Source organism: Phoenix dactylifera, chromosome 2, assembly GCF_009389715.1.
Source record: "Phoenix dactylifera cultivar Barhee BC4 chromosome 2, palm_55x_up_171113_PBpolish2nd_filt_p, whole genome shotgun sequence".
In the NCBI taxonomy this organism is placed as follows: Eukaryota; Viridiplantae; Streptophyta; class Magnoliopsida; order Arecales; family Arecaceae; genus Phoenix; species Phoenix dactylifera.
The window spans coordinates 3,330,923-3,353,729 of record NC_052393.1 but is presented as its reverse complement, the minus strand read 5'-3'; the positions used below and the strand labels follow the sequence as shown (position 1 = coordinate 3,353,729).

Below are 22,807 nucleotides of genomic sequence, written 5' to 3'. Positions count from 1 at the left end.
AAGTTTTAGACTTTTAGGCTGTGTTTGAATGCTAGTTTGAGGGCAGATAACATAAGGTTATCCAGCTAACCAGCCAAACACCATACAGAAAGTTGTGAATAACCTTATTCAATCAATGGACCAAAAAAGTAGATAACCAGGTTAAAGTTATTACTAGGGGAAGGTGAAATAACTTTAACCACCACCACTCACCCCCCTGTAACCCACATCTTCTCTACCGTTTTTACCCCTAGGTGGCATTTTTTATCGTTTCTTTATTACCATCCCCAAACTTTTTGCAAGATGACACTAATGATGGGTCGTAAGTACCAACCAAAGAGCAAAGAACTTTATTTATTGCTTAGCTGGTTAAGGGATGAGCACCGATAGCTAAGTTATAGAGTGGCGGTTAACTATTCATCATCCAAATACGGCCTTAGTGATAGGTTTGGGGTTTACTATTGTGATAAACAAGGTTCGAAAAACCAAGGATCGACCCCTATCAACCAAGGTAGGTATGGTACACACCGAACCAAAGATCAAACAGATGAAGGAATCAATAAGTACAAATATGCATGCTCTAAAAATCCTTGATAAGGTCTTTTTTAGCCGCCAAATCCTGGTTTTCGACTTTTTTTATGATGTTTTCTTGTCTAAATGATAAAGAATATGGCTACCGAGTGAACTACTCTAGTTATGATTTCATGTGCATGCTGAAATTGAAAACATGCATATTAATCACATAGATAATATATCATATCTTTAGTTATGATTTCATGTGCATGCTAAAATTAGAAACAATATGGCTACCGAGTGAACTACTCTAGTTATGATTTCATGTGCATGCTGAAATTAGAAACATGCATATTAATCACATAGATAATATATCATACACTATACAAATTACTTATATAAATTTTAGGCATTCATATTAGCATTTAAAAAGAAACTTAAAACATAATTTTAGCGATGACATACATAAAGCCTTAGCAAAAATAGTTTTTTTTTTCTGGACAGTAAAACATATTTTAACAGCATAAAGAAACTCAGCGACAAAAATGATCCAAACAATAAAAAAAAATTACAATTTTAAAAATGGCATACAAAAACTATTGATAAAAATAATTTTTCTAGATGCTGAAAAAATTAATAAAAGATGTGCTTAGATTCAAACCCCTACTCTTTCGTACTAAACAAAACCTATCAACCACTAATATAAATGTTTAGCGCTGATAATTTGTTATACTTTATTAACATATTATGTAACTAAGTGGTTTTTATTATAAAAAGAAACGTCACCTCCTCCCTCCTCAAGACCCTTGTCCCCCTCCCCACTGCTCCCATTGCCACTACCCTCACACTCCCCACAAACCCCTCCTCATCCACCCTCCCCCTCCTCGATGTCCATCGCAACCTCACCACCCCTTCTAACCGCGGCTCCACCTCCACCATTGCACCCATCACCTCTTGAAGTGTTACGCTCACCTCGCTTCCAAGCTCCACCAGAGCGGCAAGCTCCGAGACTTCTTGATAGTCGTCAAGAGCATCCTCACCTTCTATGTGATCGCCATCAATGCCCAACAATTTGGGGATGGCATCAACACCAAGCTAGTCTCCAAAGCAATCGTGTCGAAAACGCCGAAAGTGCAGGAGCATGCCTTGTACATCCTGCCTCTAAATTGACACGTTTGGGTACAAACTAACAATGGTTCACTCCGAACCTCTCAATTTGGGAGCCATTAGAGACATTCAAGGTATGGTTCGCCCTCAACCTAGGCAGTTCTACTGATCCACGAACCAAGACCACCTTCGTTCAGACCAAAAAGCATGACTCATACCAAACCGGGCAGTTTTCCAAACCTTAGTTATAAACAGAGGTCTCGAGTCTAATATAGTCTTTGAATTGATATGCGGATTTTATTAAAGACAAAAAAAAAGGTAGGCCCTTTTTCTCTCTCTCACTTTCTCTCCTCCCATTATAATATTTTTCTTGTTCTTTCCTTTGCTCTATTAAATTTTTTTCTTTTGTTGATTGATTCAGATCTAATCACATCTAAATTGAATTCTTTAATATTTAATCAACATGTACGCTTCGATCTTTTATGAGGCTTCATCATTGAGAAGGGGCAAAATAAGCGAAATTTTAAATTACCAAGCCATAATTAGAAAAGTCCAAAAACTAGAGGGGAGTGGGGGGCAATTGAACCCCTTGCCCTTCTTATGCTCTGTCAGTGTCCCTAATCTAGGTCTATCTTAAGTTACAAAAGAGTTCAAGATATTCTTTGAGTTCACTTTGATGGCTTTTCTAAGTCAAGTGTTGTAAAGACACAAAGTTTGCTATTGTTAGAAAGTCCTAAAGGATTTAGTTACTTTACTTAATTATGCTTCCTTCATAGGAAGAAAGAGTCTAGAAATATCCTAGTTAATTAAGAACTCAAATTTAGTAAGTCATACTGTCTTTACCTACAAAGGAAGAGAGGACACATACAGTTTGATGTTGGATGAAAGATATTAAATCTCTTGTTCTACCTGTTTGTCATTCTCCCTTTATTTGGGCTTGAGAAGTTTCCCAAATTGTAGAAATACAACCTTTGGAAGCAAAAATTTGTTCCCATGCAGATTTTTTGCATTGTAATATGAAAATATTCCAGATTCCATCCTTATTTTAAATTCTAAAATTAATTTCAGATAGCCATGGCTTTGGCATTCTGGATTGTTTCTACATCAAAATTATATGGTGTCTCAGTAAAATGCACCTATTGAATTGCCATAAATACAGCACACATTCATTTTGACCAAGTTATCATGGTCTAAAAATGTTATAATGGAATTAGAATTAAATTAGCTAATTGAGCTGTTTGAATAAAAACTCAGTTTCTTGCAGTGTCAAACATTATTGCCCATATATTAGGCTTAATGCCATCCCTAGAAAAATTTAAGGTGTGTTTAACAAAATTCATTAATTTTTTTTAACAAAATTCATTAACTTTTTTTGGCTTCTTCTTTATTCATTTTCTTCTTTGCTCCATGTTCTCTTCTCTTTAGTTTGGGGTTAAGGATCACTTGCAAAGCATAATAACTTTTGCAGCAAAACCTAAAACATCAAAATTAAAGTAATTTCAAACTTAGCATCTATTTTCAATTTTTCATATTTTAAACAAATTTTAGATCTGCCCCTGCTAGTGAAGTGGGTCTCCTTGATCAAATATGATCCATTACATAAAGACTACAACAATGTCACAGCACAGCAGTCCCTAGGCAAGATCATATATATACGACAATATATAAGATACCACAATGCCATGGCAAGTCAGTCCCTGGATGTCTTTAAAAAAAAACAGAGAGAGAGAAAAGCATGAAGCCAAGAATATAAAAAGGATGCTCCAGGTAAGACTGGAAGTTCAAAAACTCTCCAGCATTTACTGGATGGTGACAGAGCTATAGGACTAGATTCCTTTAACATCTGTAGCATTGTGCCAGAGCTTCTAGAGTTCTCTAAGAAAATGAATGGATTCTATTTGCAAAATCTAAAAGGCCTTCTAAGCAGCTAACTAGTTACTTAAAGGGAAGAATCGCCTAAGTAATTCAGCTTCCCAAGAAGTTTTCCTCTCTATGTGATCTTAGGTTGTTAGTGTGATGCCTCATTTCTAGGAAGCATGCATTAGCTCCATTGGAAAAGGAGTGGGAAGTGCAAAGCACATAGAATACTGACAAGCATTTCAATGTTACCATGAGGTTCTTTAGTCATTATGTCAACTTTCGTTGCATAGAAGACCCATGTTACCTTGTCGCCGATGATGCTGTCAAATTCTAGGGGATGCTTCATGTAAAAAGAAACTATGTTGATTAGTAAGAAAAATTGAGCCTATCAATCAAGTTACATAACCACAACGAAGAATTCAGTACAAAGCTTACATCGGTGACTAATATAATCATTATTTTCGTTGGGTTAATTGTGCATGTCAAATTGTTCATTATATATTTGCCAGTGCGCTAAAGGCAACTACTTGAGCTGCATAAGCAGCCAACAAGCCTTAGGCATAATCATAACAGCACTTCCTAGGACAAAGTTGCTTAAACAGCAATTTTATGCATGTTGGACATTTAGCAAGCGTCCTAAGACCTGCCTAAACCTGGAACACCTGTTAGGGCTGATCAGACATTATACTTAGTACAATGAAGTGTTAGGCATGTTAGACAAATTGTAAACCTTGTTATCATTCTTGCATTTGTACATAGCTACAATTTACACATTAATGTTAACTTTCAACTGATTGGCTACTTTCATCTCTGTATTGATTATTCAACAGTTGATATCCTTTAGTTTCTAGTTTGCATTATATTCTTAATTGCTTGTGTATGTTTATAAATTTTAAATTTTCTATTTATTATTACACAAGCTGCATAAGAATCCACATTCCACTTAAGCATTATCTGGTCATCTACCACCCACCCATGTACCACAGTTGTCTTCTAAAACACCGAATCAACTGCCAAAAGACAAGAAGATAGTTTCTGAAAACATATGACAAGGATGAGTGATGCCGAGAGACGTTGAACCTGGGCTGAAAACTTTAACTTGGAAGGATATGGCGACGCAATCGATTGTGGCAAGGTAGAAACCCTACGGCACGTAGAACGCAAAGTGTTAGAACAAGCAGACAGTAGTTGGACGAGGAGCAGGGGCAGATTACTCTCTTTCAAGACCGAAAATACTACCTTAGCTAGCCACTCCAAGGAAACAACTCTCACACGCTCGTTCGCAAACTCTAGGAATCCGCCGGAAGGGGAAAGAGAGAATAAAAAGAATGCAAGAATAATTTCCACAAGAAAATTCTCACTAATCGATAACTCAAGTATATCAAATATCGCAAGAATGATTACAAGACGAGCCCCAATAGGGGTATTTATAAGTAATACAAGGAGCCTCTTTTGTTCAACTTTCCAATATGGGATTTCAAGTCCTATTCTAACTCAAAAAATTCTAACTACTAACTTTTGTAATAACATCAGAAGTTCCCAAAAAGAAAGCTCGTAAAAATCAAACTTCCTAGAATTAACTAACATTAAACTTTTCTATCGAGACAAAATTTATGTTGGCTTCCGGGACCCATGCGTACAAGACCCGCAACCCATGCAACAGCATGTGCATCCTAGGCACTCCGGCGTCAACGAGGCATTAGAGTGACAAAGGTTGCATAAATGATTATTGATAATGTAAAGCTTTAAAGACAAGTCTATCATCTAGCCAAAAGCCATATGAATCCTATCTACTACCTAGGGCATCATTAGAAAGTAAAAGATGGATTAAACACTTGACCTCTGCAAACCCAATCAAGCAAATTTTTTATTCTTACCTTGTGGTCCAATCATTCATCAAAAACACATGCTTTGTTGCTTCTAGCAACTACTTCAACCTCCACCTATTGCATATCTCTAATTCATTGAAGCCAAAAATAACGAAATTGGAAGGACTTTGAGAATTTTTTTTCAAAATGATATTCAATATTTAGACGAAGGTTTAAGCAAGACAAGAATTGAATGTATGATTTATTAAAAATCATCTATAGTGATTAGAAAGGATCAATGATTCTCTAAAGAATCCATGAGGAGTCTACTTGTACTTTAGAGACAAAATAAGGCCATAGATTCTTGCAGCATCACAGGTGGAGCTTGCTTACCACCATTCAAGAGTCACTCTACTTTAGCTCGCCCATTGTGGTGACTTGTGAGAGGAAGACAACTAGACAATTTTGAAAATTGTTTTATCATTTAACTTTGTTTTATAGTGCATTTGGTACTTTTCACAAAACAAGTTTTGTAAGTGTGCTGGATTCTAACATATATATGCATATATAATAATATATATATGAGAGCTATCTAATTCTATTTAGTTTGCTTTGTTTTATCATAATAACTTCAGTTAGAGATTTACCATGGAGTTGGTTCTTCTTCCAACTCCATGAAACCTCTCATAATACTTGTTAAGTGGGCCCATACCCATAAGAATCTCTGCAGAAGGCAGTTCACTGGTTGAACTGAAGGGATGTTAATGAAAAATCATTTTGCTAGGTTTCCAAAGAACCAGAACTCCATCAAGACTCCTGTGCAAGAGCACAAAAGGCACTACGCCCCTACTTTACTCTCTTCTTTAATCTACTGTTCTGCTTGGAAATGACTATTTGAGCAGGGATCAAGTATATCAAGCAGAATGCACTAGAAGAGGGTGGATCATTGTATCTTGCGACTAGACAGACAGTAACCCATAAACATTGCGAGAACAGAGTCATTTGACAGACCTAAACCCATCATAATTTTTAAACCCTTGCTTTTATCCACCACACGCATTAATTGATGTTCTCTGTCAACATATTGGCATATATACATTGATTTGGTGAATACCCTGTTTCCTATTACTCTAAGGAGATGGGAATGACAGAATAAGACATGTCATCAAGTCTCATGCAAGCCCCATATTGGAGGGAAAGCAACAAGTGTGGTGAAGAAAGAAAGAAGAAACAGTCGCAAGAATAAAAATTAAAAACAAATAAATAAATCCGTGTTACTTAATCTGTTTAAGATTCTTTCTTCATATAAGAGACGAAAAAAAATAACGAACGCATTCACAGCCTGTAATGAAATCTCAACAATCTTCAATAGGGTCGATTTTCATCGGTAATATGAAAATCACAGCAGAAGATAATAATCAAATATTCTATCCAAATGTATAACTAATTATGTCAATCCGTAACTTTTTTCCACCGGATCAACATGTATATGCAATGAATTACGTCTTACATCTAGCAAATGCTCGAAATTTAGGCTTTCTAATTTCAAATCGAAGTGACACATGAGAAAGATCAGAAGACACAAACCAGGCACTTGCTAACTCGGAAGGCGGCCTCCCTGTGCTCAGGCTTTATTAATAGGTGATGGGATCCGATAGTTATCTCAGAAGAATCCAAAGCAAGCCGCGATGCCTCGGCTGGGGGTCTAAAGCGGGTAACCGATTTCAAGAACCAGGCTCGGTTGTTCTTGATCTTCTTTACCTGCAGCAAGAAGCGGGTAAATTGGGGCGATTTCTTGATCTTTTCGCTCTTTCTTTCAAAGAAATTAGAGAGCCGAAAGGGGATGGGGTGATACCAGGTGGTCGGGAAGGTCGTCGGAGAGAGGGGCGCTGTCGATCTCTTCGAAGAGGTGGACGAAGGAGTCCCACCAGAGGGACTCGTCCAAGGGCTTGGAACTCCCCGCCTGGTTTATGGCGGCTGCGGCGCTCGCCATTGCCGGAAGTCGAGGAGCTTCGTCTCTCGCAGCCGCTTTCCGAAAACCCTAGATAAGGAGTGAAGTGCGCCCGCGCTTTCGTTTTTCGAATAGGGGTACCAAGAAGAGCGGAGGAGACGAAGGGGAAGAACGGGTCGGGGTTTTGAGTTAGGGTTTATATCTTTCGTGAAGCGTGCTCGGAGAGTCGGTTCCGAACCCCTGGCTGCGGATTGGGTTGCTTTTTTGCTACGCTAGGCGGCCAATTGATCTGACCCTCTCGGGAACCAACTTGTGGTGGTCTTATTTTAGGCTCGAACCGGTTCTAATTGAATCAACGGCAGCGAATGCCCAGCGCGCGTCCAAACCAAGTTTTGGCTGGACCGCAACGAAAACAGAATAGGATTTTTTCACATTAGTCCTTAAAATCCTTTCTATCTTTTTTTATATTTATATTTTAATTTCTGAAATCTTATAACTTAATTGGTTGCACATCTCTCCAGTAATATTTAAGCCAAAAAAATAAAATATCCTACTTTTATTTTCCTAACATTATTAATTTCATATATTCTGAATATTTTTGTTTTGTTTTTAATATTAACGGGCTTCTTAAACTGTGCACTTCCACCCTAAGCCTTCTTAATCATTAAAACAAGGATAATATGTCTTTTTACATCCTTAGTTGATCTTAAACTAAGACCCAATCGATGAAAACTAATGAAAAGACCAATTTGTTCAAAAAAAAATCTATAAAAATATTATATAAAAAAAAGAATAGAGATTAACATGTAAATATGAAAGATATCAGGGATTATTTTGTAAAATAATAAAAGAATAATTTTTAATGTACTTGACCGGTATTTGAGAGCTGTTGGATGTAAAATAAGCATGTACGCAAAATAAAATAAAATAAAATAAAATATTGAAGCCCCAACTACATCATTCTACTTGTGATTTGTGTGGAAAAAAATCATGTGGTACTTCTTCCGAGAATGTATTGGATATCCTGGTGGTTAGCACTTTAAAAACAAATATCTTCCATGCATTGCACCAAGTCCATGAATTGCACCAATCATCTTTTGTTACGAGACATGCCAGCGATGAAGGAACTTTTCTTGAATGGACCCTATAATTCTTATTTTCTTTTAAAACCTAAAGTTAATTCCAAATCAAGACCATCAAATACTCAATCAAGCTCCATCTAGAATATACTTTTACTCTGTTCCAACGTATTCCACTTTACAATAAACTTTTGGTTTTTGGGTTGCAGTTCTTCTACGCCAGATTTCTTGGCAAAGTCTTCTTTTGTACTGGTCTTTCTTGCATTATTCTTTAGATTTTGTACCGGTCTTCCCCGTAATACTCTAAATTATTCTCTTTGTGTATCTCTATACCAGGCCCTATACTCCATCTATTAATGAGGATTCTTTCTTTCCTTGTGGATATAGCCCAGTTTTTAGGTGAACCACATTAAATCTTGGTGTGCCATGTCAATTTATTCTCTATTATTTTTTTTCAAATGTTCATAGGTTGGTAACAATTTGCTCTCAAAAAAAAAAAAAAAAATCCATGAATTTTGCATTACCCTAACGTTGCGCAAGAAAGATGGTGGAAAAGAGATACATTAGTCTTCATAGCTTGACAAGTTTTAAAAGAGTGGACTCAATGGACTGGATTATATGATCTATGCATTTAACATGTTTGATCGGCACATCGAATTGTAAAGTCAATGAACTTCTAAATTTGTATATGCAAGTATCCAAGAAGCCAGAATCTTGATACTTGCCTGTTTCAGAAAGGCATTCTAAGCATGAATTAGGGCTTGCATTGTTTAGCAAGCAAAGGTTTTGGATTCGATTGTTAAGTAGTGGATACCGAGTATTCGTACTTCTTCGGTAATTATAATGCAGGTGGGTCTTTCTCTTGTTTGTCTGTAAAAAAAAAACAAAGAAAAAAAGAGTAAGAAAGAAGGGCAGTATATGCAAGCTTCCCAATAAAATTGCCTCAAAACTTGCATCAATTCCCTGCATAAACTCAGAGATCCTATGTGCTGCAATCAGCTGATTGATGATGGAACTGAGATTGCCATAGATCCATCGTATTATGAACAGACATAGCTACACTACTTGGATCCATCTGTCTTGACATTAGCATTAAGTGGGAAGGAGCAACAAAACGTGTCAGCAGAAGTAGCTGGATCATTAAGACACAAGTTTGGTTCACCTAGGGAATCAAGCAAAGTTAATGGAACAACCTACTCCATAATGACATGTTTCATACTTCTTATCAGGGATTGCATGATCCGTCTATGGCTTCAATCACATCCATATGGATCTGAATTAATGTGGCTTTGCTAATGTTTTTAGTAGGCAAGGTCTGTGTCAGGTCATTTATCCGCAACAAAATCGGCTGGGAGAACGCAACATAACCTTTTGCCATCAACTTTAGAAAAAAGTATCATTGGTGCTGTCTAATTCTGGTGCCTAGGTGGCTCAAATAGAAGCATAACTAGATGCGAAAATGATCTCCTACCAGTTCTATGTCAGCTGCTAATAGCACAATGTAATAATTAATGCTTCTTGATGGATCATAATCTATACTCCTGAAAACGGTTGGATCAATTGGAAGATGTTGTGTCAGAGTGGCTTTTTCTGATGCTGGCTAATGCAATCCTCTCTTTTTTGTGGTTGGTTAATTTCACAGGGATGGATGCACCATTTCCAATCTACATGGTTATGCTTTATGTGGCAGCCATGGTTGGAGAAGTCTCCATCACAGTGAGCTGGTGCTCCACCAAACACTTAATTAATTAAGATGACCAATGGAAGCCACTTTCACCCTCTATCTAACTGCGTGCTTTCAACCTACGTTTAAAGTAAAATCACTCGAGACATCAAAGTTGGAGGTTTTGCAGCTAACCTCAATGAGAGTTGGAGTTTCTAGCTCTGGCATCCTTTTTAATGTCGCAAATTAGATCTTATCTAAAGTACACATATCTCCGCCTAGGTTCAAAATGGTGAGGTCCCAAACCATGCTGTTCCTAGCAGTAAAGGGAAAGAATGGATTTTGTGTAGGCAAAAAGTTTGGTGCTTCATTATACACCTCAAGGCCAAAGTCAAAACTTCTTCTTCTGAGACAGAATGTCTGACGTAGGAACTCGGTAGATATTCCATGTACTCGAGCAGAACGTAGGCAGCATTGTGATCTCGGAATCTGATGCTTCTCCAGTTATCACTGTCGAGGGGAAAAGCCTTAACAATCTTTCCAAACAGTCGAATGAACGTGGTGAGATGATCACAAGGTGGAAGGGGTCCCCAAAATTCTGGACTCGGCCTGGATGTCTTAAAGGACTGCATTGAAGGGAGGAGGAAGTAGGTCAGTGATGAAAAAGGATGGAACATTCATTAGGCAAACGGCAAAACCGGTGGCAATTAAGCTCGGCTCTCTTACTTCGCGTCTGGGGTCTCAATCACATGGGAAAACTTTATGAGATGTCGGCAAGCCAAGATCTCCATGTATAAAATGACATGGTGGGCTCTGAACACTCAAGCAAAGCAGAAGCCAGCGGCTTCATCCATTCCCTTTGTCTTGTTTCTACAAGCGCGATGGCTTCCATCATGGGAGCTCCTCCGCTCCTAAGGAGCCTCTTGTTAGGTCTCTGCATGGTCTTGCTGACGTTCAACTTCTCCATTGCTACCCAACAGACTGAAAGGATCGTTGCCGTGGTCGGCAACGGTGAATGCTTAGATTGTGCCCAGAAAAGTATCGAGAAGGAGGAAGCATTCAAAGGTGCGTCTTCAAGCAATGCTACAAACCGAAATAATTAATGAAGCCTTCTTATAATCTTACCTGTAAAATACTATGATCAAACAGCTACTAACGAGATCAAAGGTGGAATATTTCTTGAATCTCTTACGTACTGTGCTAGTTTTAACATCTTAAGTGTAATATTTGGTGCGTCTATCTTCAAGCAGGGCTTCATGTAGCCATCCAATGCAAAACTGGCAATGGATTCCACGAGACCAAAGGTGTAGGTTTGCTCGACAAGAGTGGAAGCTTCGAGGTACAACTACCGAGTGATGTCCTCCGCGATGATGGGGAGCTGAAAGATGAGTGCTTTGCGCAGCTCCGCAGTGCCTCGGAAGCTCCTTGCCCTGACAATAATGGACTGGACCAATCTAAGGTCGTGCTGAAGTCTAAAGAGAGTGGGAAACACACATTTGTTGTGGCAGCGGGGAAACTGCCATTCTCATCGACATGCACGTCGGCATTCCATTCCAAGTTTCATCCATTCCACAAGCACTTGCTCAAGTTCAAGCACAAATTCGACTTCCATCACCACGACTTCCCCCACAAGCCAATTATCAAGAAGAAATTCCCGCCGATTCCCATCTACAAGAAGCCAATTCCTCCTCTACTACCGGTCCACAAGCTACCAATTATCAAGAAGAAATTCCCGCCGATTCCCATCTACAAGAAGCCAATTCCTCCTCTACCACCGGTCCACAAGCTACCAATTATCAAGAAGAAATTCCCGCCGATTCCCATCCACAAGAAACCACTTCCTCCAATCCCCAAGCCGCCTCTCTTGTACCATCCTCACCCCAAGTTCCCTCCTATTGACAAGAAGCCGCTTCATCCTTTTTACCATCCTCACCCAAAGTTCCTGTTCCCTCCCAAGCCAAAGTTCTTCAAGAAAAAGCATCCAATCTTTCCCCCGGTCAAGGAGCACCCGATACCATAAATTTATCTGGAAGCTAGTGGTGACATCGTTTCTTTATCCTCTATTTCGTTAGTTTGCCTTCCTCTCTTTTGAGGATTTCCCTCGTCAGTCAGTTAGTGGTGTAATAAAGCTTGTGCTCAAGGTGGTTTCGAGTCTTGGCCGAGTGTCTGTCACCCATTTGTATTGGATGAATATGTGTGATTTTCTGGTATTTATGTAAGCTTATGTGATTAGTAATGGCAATAATTCAAGGGCTTTTGCTTGTAACCAGAAAACTCGCCCTCTACTTTTTCTAAATGACTTGAAGAGACCGATGCTTCGGATTCATGTGTGTAGTTTTCCTTTCAGAGATAGAAAGTTCGTCTAGCTTATCATCGGAACAAGGAAGAGAAGACCAGGTAGGTCATCCAACGTATGCGCGGCTAGTATTCCAAAATTGCAAGATGAAATAGAATATTATATGATCGACAAAAGTTTTGAAACCTTTGGTTGTAATGGAAAAATATATTTTTCTAGCTTATAAAACTCAAAATTCGGCAAGGCATTGGGCATTAAAATATGGCATATTAACATAGTCACAAAATCTCATGGACAAATATCATACAGACCTCCCCAGTAAAGTTACAGGAGTTTGCCTCGATGGTTAGCTCATTCACTGCAATAGTTGACGTACATGTCTTGTGAGAAGAATATCATAACTTCTGGAATAGGTGGAACTTTGGTGGGTAGCTATGGGTGAGCAAAATGCTTGTCTGGTAAATTTATACACCCTTACGACTATTTTAAAGCAGAGGGTTAATTCTTTTATTGTTTACTTTCATGTAAGCGACCTTCACCTGCAAGTACCTATATATATATATATATATATATATATATATATATATATATATATTCTCCAGCACAACAAGTATAATATATATAAATAAAACCTCTTAAATCAGTTTGTAGAAAACAGCCAGCATGGGTACGTGAATAAAGCAAGCCTCTGGTTTAAGGAGGGAATAATTCCAGTACGGTAAGCTTGAAGCTTTTTTCTTGTCAATTTTGTGAGAGCTAGGATTCTGTTGTATCTCCTTTGAACTGTTTGTTGAGTTTCTAATGGAATCCCTTTGCTGGTCTTATGGATTTAGGGTTTTAGTTAAGGAAAATTGCTTTAATCCATGCAAGAATGCTGTGTCGTCAAATTTGGGTGCACCTATTTGTTTTAACTACCACTGTTATAACTCGAGGTTGCCCAACAGGCAAATTAAAGATTCACTTGACAGGCAAAACAACAAAGTTTATAGAATCACATTCCAAGATGTAATTAATTTCTGCAGGTCAGAAGGGAAGGTTGCCCTCATAATAGGCAGTGCCAGTGGCTCCAATGGCATGGCGGAGCACAGTCTGCTGAAGCATATATAGACAAATGTAATTGTACTCACCATAACTGTGACTGCAATGGCACGGCACAGTTTGCTAAAGCTGATATTATGCACAGTTCTAGTGTTGTTTGGGTTATTTTCTTCATTGGAATGGCACGTAGTGGTCCTTTTCCCAGATTGTTTACTTCTTTAACGAAAAAATTACTGGCCAAGGAGAAATCTTGTCTCATCCCCTATTGAATATTTTGGAGATGTTAGAAACTATGACCAACCAATATCAAGTATGCAAATAAATATTGCAGCGGAAGTTTGCATACTTAGCAATCTCAAAAATTTGATCCTCCAAGGATTGTTCATGTGTTCCAAAATTTGAACCTCCAAAATTTGATTCGCCAGAGTTTCTACTTGGAGGGCACTATAAGAGCAACGTCCACCTTTTTCACAGCCTGAATGCCCCAATCAAGAGAGAACACTACAACGAGCAAGAAATTTTTTTATGGCTATTATTTGGGCCGTTTTGCTTCGGGCAAAACGGTATGTAACGCTTTGCTTAAAGCTAGGTGTTACTCAGGGACTGAGGGCGCCCACCCTTTATTTCAGGAGATCTGTGTGGTTCTGATGTGGGACATTTGTATTCCAACATTGAACTTGGTTTCTTTGTTTAGGTGGTGGTCTGGTTGTGCAGCGACGGTGGCTGTGGTCCTAAATATTAGGGTGTTGGTTTCTTTCTTCAGATCAGTCTAATGTTATATAATAAAGCAGTCCTAACATATTCAAACTATGTCCATGTCCCCTAATGTAAACCCTTGTGATTGACATATGAACAGTAGAGAAAGAACTAAAGCTTTTGCAAAAAATTGTGGTTTCAAGCACTGTTAAGCTTGCTGTCCTGTGACAGTGGAACAGGACCAAGAATAAAGTGAAAACATCTAAGAATTTTTCATTTAGGAAGCTTGAACCAACTTATAAATTCAATAAAGCTTATTTGTTAATTTTAGTTCTGGAATTGTGTTAAAGTTTGTAGAAACCACTAAAAATTTTGAGTGAACTTTGTTTAATTTCCATGTTTCAGTTATATAAATCAGCAGTATCCAAAATCAGACCATATCAAAGGATAAGATCCCATGAGTTTATGTCCATCCCTAGTGTTGTTGCCTTTCTTTGCATCCTCAATAGTCCTAAAATAAAGGACAAAACATAAATTTTCAAAACATAAGTCATGGGAACTTGAATTATACGGTCGGAATTGCTTTGATGCTCATGGGGTTTCCCATGGATGCGAAGGCTGAAGTTGTGGAGATTGGGATGGGTGGGAAGGAGGGAGAGATTTTGGAGATGGCACGAATGTGCTAGACCCAGCCCTTTAGCCCGGCCCATGAACGAAATAGGCCCAAAGACAAAAAAAACCAAGAAGAAGAAGAAGGGAACGAAGTTCCCCTGTTTGAGTCGGAAGAGGAGACTGACGTCGGCTCCTCTTCGACTCCATCGGAGGCTAGGAAACCCTAGCCTCCATGTCTATTTAAGGGACCTCACTCCCCTTCTTCGAGCTTCACCGTTAATCACCAAGCTCCCCACCGATTTGAGGGGATTTTTGAGTTTACTGCCGCGGGGGATTGCTTGAGGTTTTCACTATCAATCCGGCCGGAAGAGCTCACCGGAGGTAAGTCCTTGCTTCCGACTCCACTCTTCTCCTTTTCCGGCTGTTAAACCACCGTTCCACCTTGAATCCGGCCGGCGAATCGCCGGATTGATCGCGGACAAGCCTCCCATGTTTTTGTGTTTGACCGACCACCACCGGGCGTGGCTCCCCGGTGTAAGCCTGCCGCTGGATGCCACCGGGGTATGTGGCTCACCGGCGGCTGCCGCCGCTTGAGGCGGCTTTCCTCCTTTCGGGAAGAAGAAATAAAGAGAGAGAGCCTCACGGTTCTCTCTTCTCCTTCCCTAGTTTCTCTCTCCTGAATCTCCTCTCTCTAGTTCTCTCTACTTTTCTATCTCATCTAATTGTTTCTCTCTCTAAATAAAACGCATTGATCGACATGATCTACGAATCCGAGTTGACTGTTGTAAAGGCCCTGATCCGCCCTAGTGCCCGGGCTACCTACTGCACCAATCATCTTGGTCCTGTTGAATCTTCTTGAAACTTTCATGGATAAACACGTTGATTAATCTTGGCCATTGAGTTCGATTCAATAAGCGAATTGTCTAGACGCCACATGAAACCACCTTGCGCCCGATCAAGACTTCTTGTATTATTTTATTAAAGTTATCAATTAAAAATTAATTTCATTATTAATATTTTAAATAAGGTTTAACAGAGTCACTTAACAAAGTTTAACGATTTAAGACAAAAGAAGTAAGTCAGTCTTGTACTCTTTATTAATTTTCAGACTATAAGTAGATCTTGCGGTTCTTATTATTCTTCAAATTTTTACTTATTTTTTGGTATTATGAAAGTATGAAAATAGTATTAAATATTGATGATATCGTGTTTTTTTAAATTAAGAATCAAGCATACGATATTCTCATAACTTATTGCGAAAGAATGGTTCTATGAATATTTTAATATTAATGGCTTATTTATGAACTATGAATTTTATATTTTTGAAAATTATATTTTTGTTATAAAAAGAATAATTTTATGATTATTCTACTGTTAAGTGCTTATTTATGGGCTATAAACTCTATAAAGCCATTTAGTGTTTTATTCATGTATCATTCAAAAAATATGATTCAAGAAGTATGATTTAAGAAGAATTGTTTTAATGATTATGGCAAAAAGGCTCTCAGATAGCTATATATGACTCCTGAAAGTGGGGTAGATCGACATTCAGTTTTATACGATCCTGCTAGTGAGTAATAGTAGTTAGCATACAACCTTGCCAGCAGATAATAGTACTTGACATATAACTCTGCTAGCAGGTAATGGTAGTTGGCATACGACTCTACCAACAAGTAATAGTAGTTGGTGTTTGTCGATTATAACCCCATCATGGATATAATAGTAACCTTAACATTTAGTCTGAGAGTAGTAATTTGATCAATAATATGGTTAAATAGTAAATAATTTATAATTTTATTTATGCTATACATGAGAAACTATGTTTATGTAATATGAATGATTTATGCATGCATGATTAGCTTTATAACTTATTTTAATATACTGTATTATGAAATGCCTTATTTTGTAATATTTATTATTTTCTTTAAATGATGCATTGACATACAAAAACTTATACTTGATTTGGTAAGATAGTGAAAGATTTACTTATTGAGCCGTGTCACTCATATACCTCTATTTTTTATTTTTCTTTCTCCAGACGAATAGGTCGGACAAAGGTTGATCCAGGCTTGGAGTTCGCGTTAGCAAGCTTGGCGATTTTGTAGAAAAAATTTAGTATTTTAAATTGACTATAAATTTGTAGTCAGCGATTTTTTAAGTATTTAAGATTATGAGTTTGGTATTTATGTTTGGATTTAGAAGCTCTGAACCAGTGTTGGTTGCATTTAATGGATAATAAAATTGAATTTCTATTTATTCTATTATATTTGAGATGGAATTGAAAACTAAATATAATATTAGGTTCATGTTATCGTGGGTTATACTTCTCGGTAGCACGACTATACCATGCTCCGGATCTGGGGTGTGACAATTAATTGTGAGAGTGATTTTGAATGTAGGTCATGGTCATATGGAGCATTTCAGGAGTTTAAAGGAGGTTGCTAAAGCGAAAGGGAAGATTCTGGCAAAGGCAAAGCCGAGGGATGTTTGTGTGTTGAATGCCGATGATGCTCTAGTTATGAGCATTCCAGTTTTGGTGGGGATAAGAAGGTCTGATTCTTAAAATACCATCATCATCCTACATCTAATGGTTTCTACATCTTGTAAACCATGTCAATATGATCCTTGCTTACCAATAAAGCAACCAAAGATGATAAACTACATGCAGAGAGACGGTTAAGGCATTAAGAAAAAAAATTACCATAGAGAGGAAATGAAAAATCACTAGACTGGAGAGTGGGTTAGCTGAGATTCGCAGGGCGACGATAGCATCGTCGATGGAGGAGGGCGGTCGGCCGGAGTTTTGAAGAACATCGTGGATTGACGGTGGCTATGGGCGAGGAGGAGGAGGAGAAGGAAGAGGAGGAGGCCGGCGGAGAGGCAGAAGAGGAGGAGCTTGGTGGTGGCAGCGGTGCTATGGAATAGAGAGAAAAGGGGGCTGGTGGTGGGTTGGGCGAGGAATTTGAAAAATATGTGGAGCTTGACGATGTTTATAAGCGTCTTCATCTTGTTATTAGCTTCTGACGACGTTTTTAAGCATCATAACATAACGACGCATACTAGAAAGCATCGGAAAATTTCCATCCTTCCTCGCCGATGCTAATAAGCTGTGTGGGCAAATTTTGGCATGGTAGACAACTTACTAATACTTCTTTCTAGTGTTGGTAATTAACAGTCGGAATACACTCTTCTTCCTGCAGTGCATCGCCGGTGAAGTGGGACAAGGAGGTAAAAGGAACTGATGGTTCTTGGATCACTTTCATCATTCCTTTCTTGATATGTATATGGTAGTTCTTTTACAAGTGAAAATAGTGTTCATGAAACCTGCGTTGAATTTGGAGATTATATATATATATATATATATATATATATATATATATTATATTATATTATATATATTTTTAATCTCTTGGTGTAAAAATTAATGCAACAGGTACATAAAAATAGAAATAGCAAAAGCAAGGATCTCATTATACCGAGCCCCAACATCTACCAGTCACTAGGCCGATGTCCGACAGAGAGCAACGTAGGTTGCATCTCGCTGGCATTCTTAGCGGCTTTCATAGATTCTGAATTTAGGCAAGAGGCCGCTTGACCAAGAGGAGGAGGTACCAGGGTGTATCTATCACGCTAAAGAAGAATTCACCTTCGTTCGTGTGAATCCACCCTTGGATCATCCATTGATCACTTAAAGATCTGTGCATGCAGATAGATGACAAATTTTGGAGCACTTTCAGTTCTGTGCAGTGGGCGCCTGGGCGGTGATTCAACTGTGAGTTCGCATGAAAAAAAGGTGAATCCTTCTGGGCCAAGGTCTCCGCTGTTGCTGCTTCTATAGTGTCTAAGATGCCACGTCTAAGATATGAAATTTGAAGTTGCCTTTTGCTATGTGTTATTCTTATTATTCCTTGTTAATTCTTTAATTTTTTATTATTTGAAAATACATAGGGTAGAGAGGTGGTGGTGATAATCTCGAGAGATTTCTTTGATTGGATCTGTATTGCAATTTGGTGTTGGAAATTGTACCTCAGATTCAGTAAAAATGATTTGTTCAGGAATTTGATTTTGCTTAAGTTTGCTGACTAGTTTAACTCCTGCTTTGTGATTATCTTGGTTTTCTTGGATTTTAGAAAACATAAACTAGCCCGAGCTACAATCGAAACCACCTCGCTTTGACCATGGGCATGGATTACATGGTACCCAAGCAGTAGGGTTTGATGATGCTATCCCCATGCAAAAGCTGTCAAAAGGACATGGCGTTGCTACAATTATTGAGATGTGTCCATCAAACTAACTAATAATTATCTGCTTGTAATTTAGAAAGTATGTGTCACTCATTGGAATCATCTTGGTTTAAGATGAATGACATGCACTATGGGTAATATCATGATAGTACTATCTAGATGCTAACTAAACTTCAACGAAAAAGAATTTGACACTAATATATTTGGGGAAAAGAAAGGAAATCCTTTATGCACGCTAGCACTCAAATCATCAGCATCCTCTCACATGTATATATATGGATCACCAAGCATATTTCAGCGAGTCTAGATCATCATTCTTGGATAGCTGCCACATCACTTATCTCAGAAAGAGAGGGCTCTTGCACAATCCTTCAACTACAAGTTGGAGAGCCATGCAAACTGTAAGGACCTCGTATGGGGGTGTGTTTAGTCTTACATCGGTTATTTGCTGGATAGATCTTGGGTACTTATACAGGATCAAGGAACCCAAATAATACCTTCCGGCTAGCCATTTTGGGTGAGTTCTTGAGTTGTTACAAATGGTATCAGAGCAGACCCGGCCCATAACCTATGTGGACTAGGAAACACTGCAGCACGGATCTATTGGGGCTGACCACAGGCCAATCGTGGTGTTTGTGGTTAGATTTAAGTAGATTTGAACCCTTAGCCTGACGAGGACGTTAGGGCTTGAATGGAAGGAATATGTAAGGACCCGTGCGGGCGTGTGTTTAGTCCCACATCGGTTATTTGCTGGGTAGATCTTGGGTACTTATACAGGATCAAAAAATCCAAATAATACCTTCCGGCTAGCCATTTTGGGTGAGATCCTGGGTTGTTTGTTACACAAACCCTCAACCATGTATTAGAGAGATCATCAGACAACATCATGGGCCAAAAGATTGTGCAAGAGCCCTTCATTTTCTAGATAAATGACATGACAAATATCTAAGCATGCACAACTCTCAACAGTGCAAAACATACACCATCGAGGATCTGGAATCCATCTTCATCGTATGGCATGGAGTTGGCAGCAGCTGTCTCAAAAAAAATCCTAGTAGATGTCGCAACTGCCAATTGCAAACTATGCCTTCCCTACTTCAAAGATACAACAAAAATTAGAGCCCTTACCAGTTTCTTTTTTCCCCCAACTAAAACCTTTACCAATTTCAAATGCCAACCAAGTGTAAAATAGGTAGAACCTGTTGGATTGAGCAGCCAAATAGCCCTCGATGCAATGGTCAAAGAACCTTGCATGATGTGTTTTTCTTCTTTCTTAATTATATGAATATTTATCATTTAAGGCACTAAATAAAATGAGAAGCGTTTGTTCGATCACATTGCCTTTGTGGGGTTTGACATGGTCAAACAAACCATTAAATGGTTGCTGAGAGCTTTGTGGAAGATAAAAGAGCAAAATATCAGAAGATATGGAGGAGTAATGTTCGAAAAATATTAACATTAAATTCCTGATTTTATGCTAAGTGGATACGGTGGGTAGTTCATAAATCTAGCCTTCTGAAAAGACAAGAAATCCACATTTAAGAAGTTCCTATCAGAGAGAAAAATCCAAAGCCAGCCAACCACAAAAATCCAGCATATCTTCCCATTCCACTTTATTTTCTGTTGAATTATTCATGAAAGGTGTTTTTCAGAACAACGTATTCGGTGGGTACTCACGAGTCGCTCCAAAAACAGCCAAAAAATGAGTCCTTTTGGAGTTTAGTTATGCCACCTGTGTTCGAGACACGAAGCATTCCTTGCCGTTAGCAAACAGGCCAGACTACCGCAGCTTGGACTAGTCTAACATTCTTCTTCTTACTTAGGGGAAGGCACCAACAAACTGCTAGTCTGACATTTTAATGACGGATCCATAAAAAGGCCTTTAAACATCTTATGAGTATGTCTATCAGGATAGGGTAAAAATTAGGGGAAATTAATCACCGGTACATTTATTGACCGATCTTTAACGTTTAATCCCTGTTGACTGGTTGTTTAACGATCAGTCCAGCCATATTTCAATACTTTATTATGAGACGAAAACGCCCCCTAAGAATATTAAAATGCCCCTGCCCCTTTTGATCTCCCATTCCCAAAAGAAGAAGAAGAAACAGGGGCAGCCGCCACCGACCACGGCCCGTCCCCGCCCGAGCTCCCTCCCGCGGTCGCCACCGGCGCCGTCTCGCTCCCTACCGAGCCCCATCCCGCGGCCCCGCCACCTCCCGTGCCCCTTCCCTTCCTAATCTCCCGTTCTCAGAAGAAAAAGAAGAAGAAGAAGGCCCGGCCGCCGCCGACCACAGCTCGCCTCTGCCCGAGCTCCCTCCTGCGGCCGTCGCCGGCCCCTGCTCGCCCCCTCTCGCGGCCTCTTCCCTCCCGAGCCCCCTCCCATGGCCCGCCCCCGTCCGAGCTCCCTCCCACGGCCCCCGCCCGAGCTCCCTCCCGCGGCCGCCGTCGGCCCCGGCTCGCCGTCGACGGCGGCCCCGCCCCCTCCAACGGCCGCCACGGCCCGGCCCCCTCCGGCGCCGCCGGCTCGCAGGAGGAGAAGAAAGAAGAAAGAAGAAGAAGGGAAGAAGAGAAGAAAAAGAAAAAAAAAAGGAAAAGCAAAGAAAAAGAAGGAAAAAAAAGAAAAAAAATAAATAATTAAATAAATGCATAAATAAATAAATCAATAAATATAAATGAACAAATAAAATAAATAAAATAAATAAATAAATAAATAAATAATATATTCTATAATAAAATAAAATAATTATAAATAAATAAATAAAGCCGCCACGGCCGGGCCCTCTCCTGCGGCCCCCTTCTGCGGCCGCCATGGCCGGGCCCTCTCCCCCGGCCTCCGGTGGCGCCGGCCTGCGGGAGGAGAAGAAAGAAGAAGAAAGGAAGAAGAGAAAAAAAAAGAAAAAGAAGGGAAAAAAGGAAAGAGAAAGAAGAGAGGGAAAGAAAAAGAAAAAAGGAAAGAAAAAGAAGAAAAGGAAAGAAGAAGAAAAAAAGGAAAGAAAAAGAAGAAAAGGAAAAAAAGAAAAAAAGAAAAGAAAAAGGAAGAAAAGGAAAGAAAAAGAAGAAAAAGGAAAGAAAGGAAAGAAAAAGAAGAAAAAGAAAAGAAAAAGAAGAAAAGGAAAAAAAGAAAAAAAGAAAAGAAAAAAAGAAGAAGAAAAAGGAAAGAAAAAGAAGAGAAGGAAAGAAAAAGAAAAAGAAAAAAGAAACAAAGAAAAAAGAAAAGAAAAGAAAAGAAAAAAATAGAAGAAAAGGAAAGAAAAAGAAGATTCATGTATGTGCAGAGAATACTTAATTGTGTACAGAGAACATTTAACTGTGTGCATCACACAGTTAAGTGTTCTCTGTACACAATTAAGTCTTCTCTGCACACACTTAACTGTGTGATGCGTAGAACACTTAACTGTGTGCAGAGAAAATTTAAATGTGTGCATATAAGACTTAATTGTGTATAGAGAATATTTAACTTAACTGTGTGATGTATAGAATACTTAACTGTGTTGAGAGAAGATTTAAGTGTGTGCACAGAAGACTTAATTGTGTGTAGAGAAGGAAAGAAAAAGAAAAATAAAAGAAAAAAAAAGAAGGAAAGAAAAAGAAAAAAAGAAGAAAAAGGAAAGAAAAAGAGGAAAAAGGAAAGAAAAAGAAAAAAAGAAAAGAAAAAGAAGAAAAGGAAAAAAGAAAAAAAGAAAAGAAAAGAAAAAAAATTGTCGATTAACTGTGTGCAAAAAGCAGAAAACTGTGTGCAAAAAGCACAAAACTGTGTTCGGGGGTAAATTTAGTGTGTGCCAACGTTAATTAAGTATGTTTCCAGGTTACATGCTCTAGGCTTACAACAATAAGTGTGTGCAAATGACACATATCTGTGTGCAGTAAACAATAAATTGTGTGCACAGAGCAGAATGCTGAACTTAACTGTGTGCACATGGCACATATCTGTGTGCAGTAATCGATAAACTGTGTGCAA

At 38.8% G+C, this 22,807-nt stretch overlaps 2 protein-coding genes and 1 long non-coding RNA gene across 13 annotated transcripts in view; 2 read left to right on the top strand and 1 right to left on the bottom strand.

Moving 5' to 3' along the window:
• LOC103706141 overlaps positions 1–7,478 on the bottom strand; it is a 74,235-nt gene extending 66,757 nt beyond the window's left edge. For all 11 annotated transcript variants that reach the window (XR_001879399.3, XM_039117604.1, XM_017842543.3 and 8 more), the window contains exons 1-2: positions 7,123–7,478; positions 6,855–7,028 (exon numbers count right to left, since the gene is read on the bottom strand). Coding sequence is in view for 10 of the 11 variants with exons in the window: in XM_039117604.1 (XP_038973532.1) it covers positions 6,855–7,028; positions 7,123–7,260 (312 nt within the window). In the remaining variant the exon portion in view is untranslated. The remainder of the gene's footprint in view (positions 1–6,854; positions 7,029–7,122) is intronic.
• Positions 7,479–10,768: 3,290 nt separating this feature from the next.
• LOC103706138 (proline-rich protein 4-like) lies at positions 10,769–12,234 on the top strand. The gene is made up of 2 exons (XM_008790144.4): positions 10,769–11,025; positions 11,211–12,234. Exons 1-2 carry the CDS (start codon positions 10,842–10,844, stop codon positions 11,978–11,980), a joined length of 954 nt encoding a protein of 317 aa, XP_008788366.2. The 5' UTR covers positions 10,769–10,841; the 3' UTR covers positions 11,981–12,234.
• A 1,784-nt stretch (positions 12,235–14,018) lies between these two features.
• LOC113462661 lies at positions 14,019–16,863 on the top strand. The gene is made up of 2 exons (XR_003385487.2): positions 14,019–14,983; positions 16,641–16,863. It is a non-coding gene; the product is annotated as an uncharacterized LOC113462661 (long non-coding RNA).
• The last annotated feature ends 5,944 nt before the right edge of the window (positions 16,864–22,807 follow it).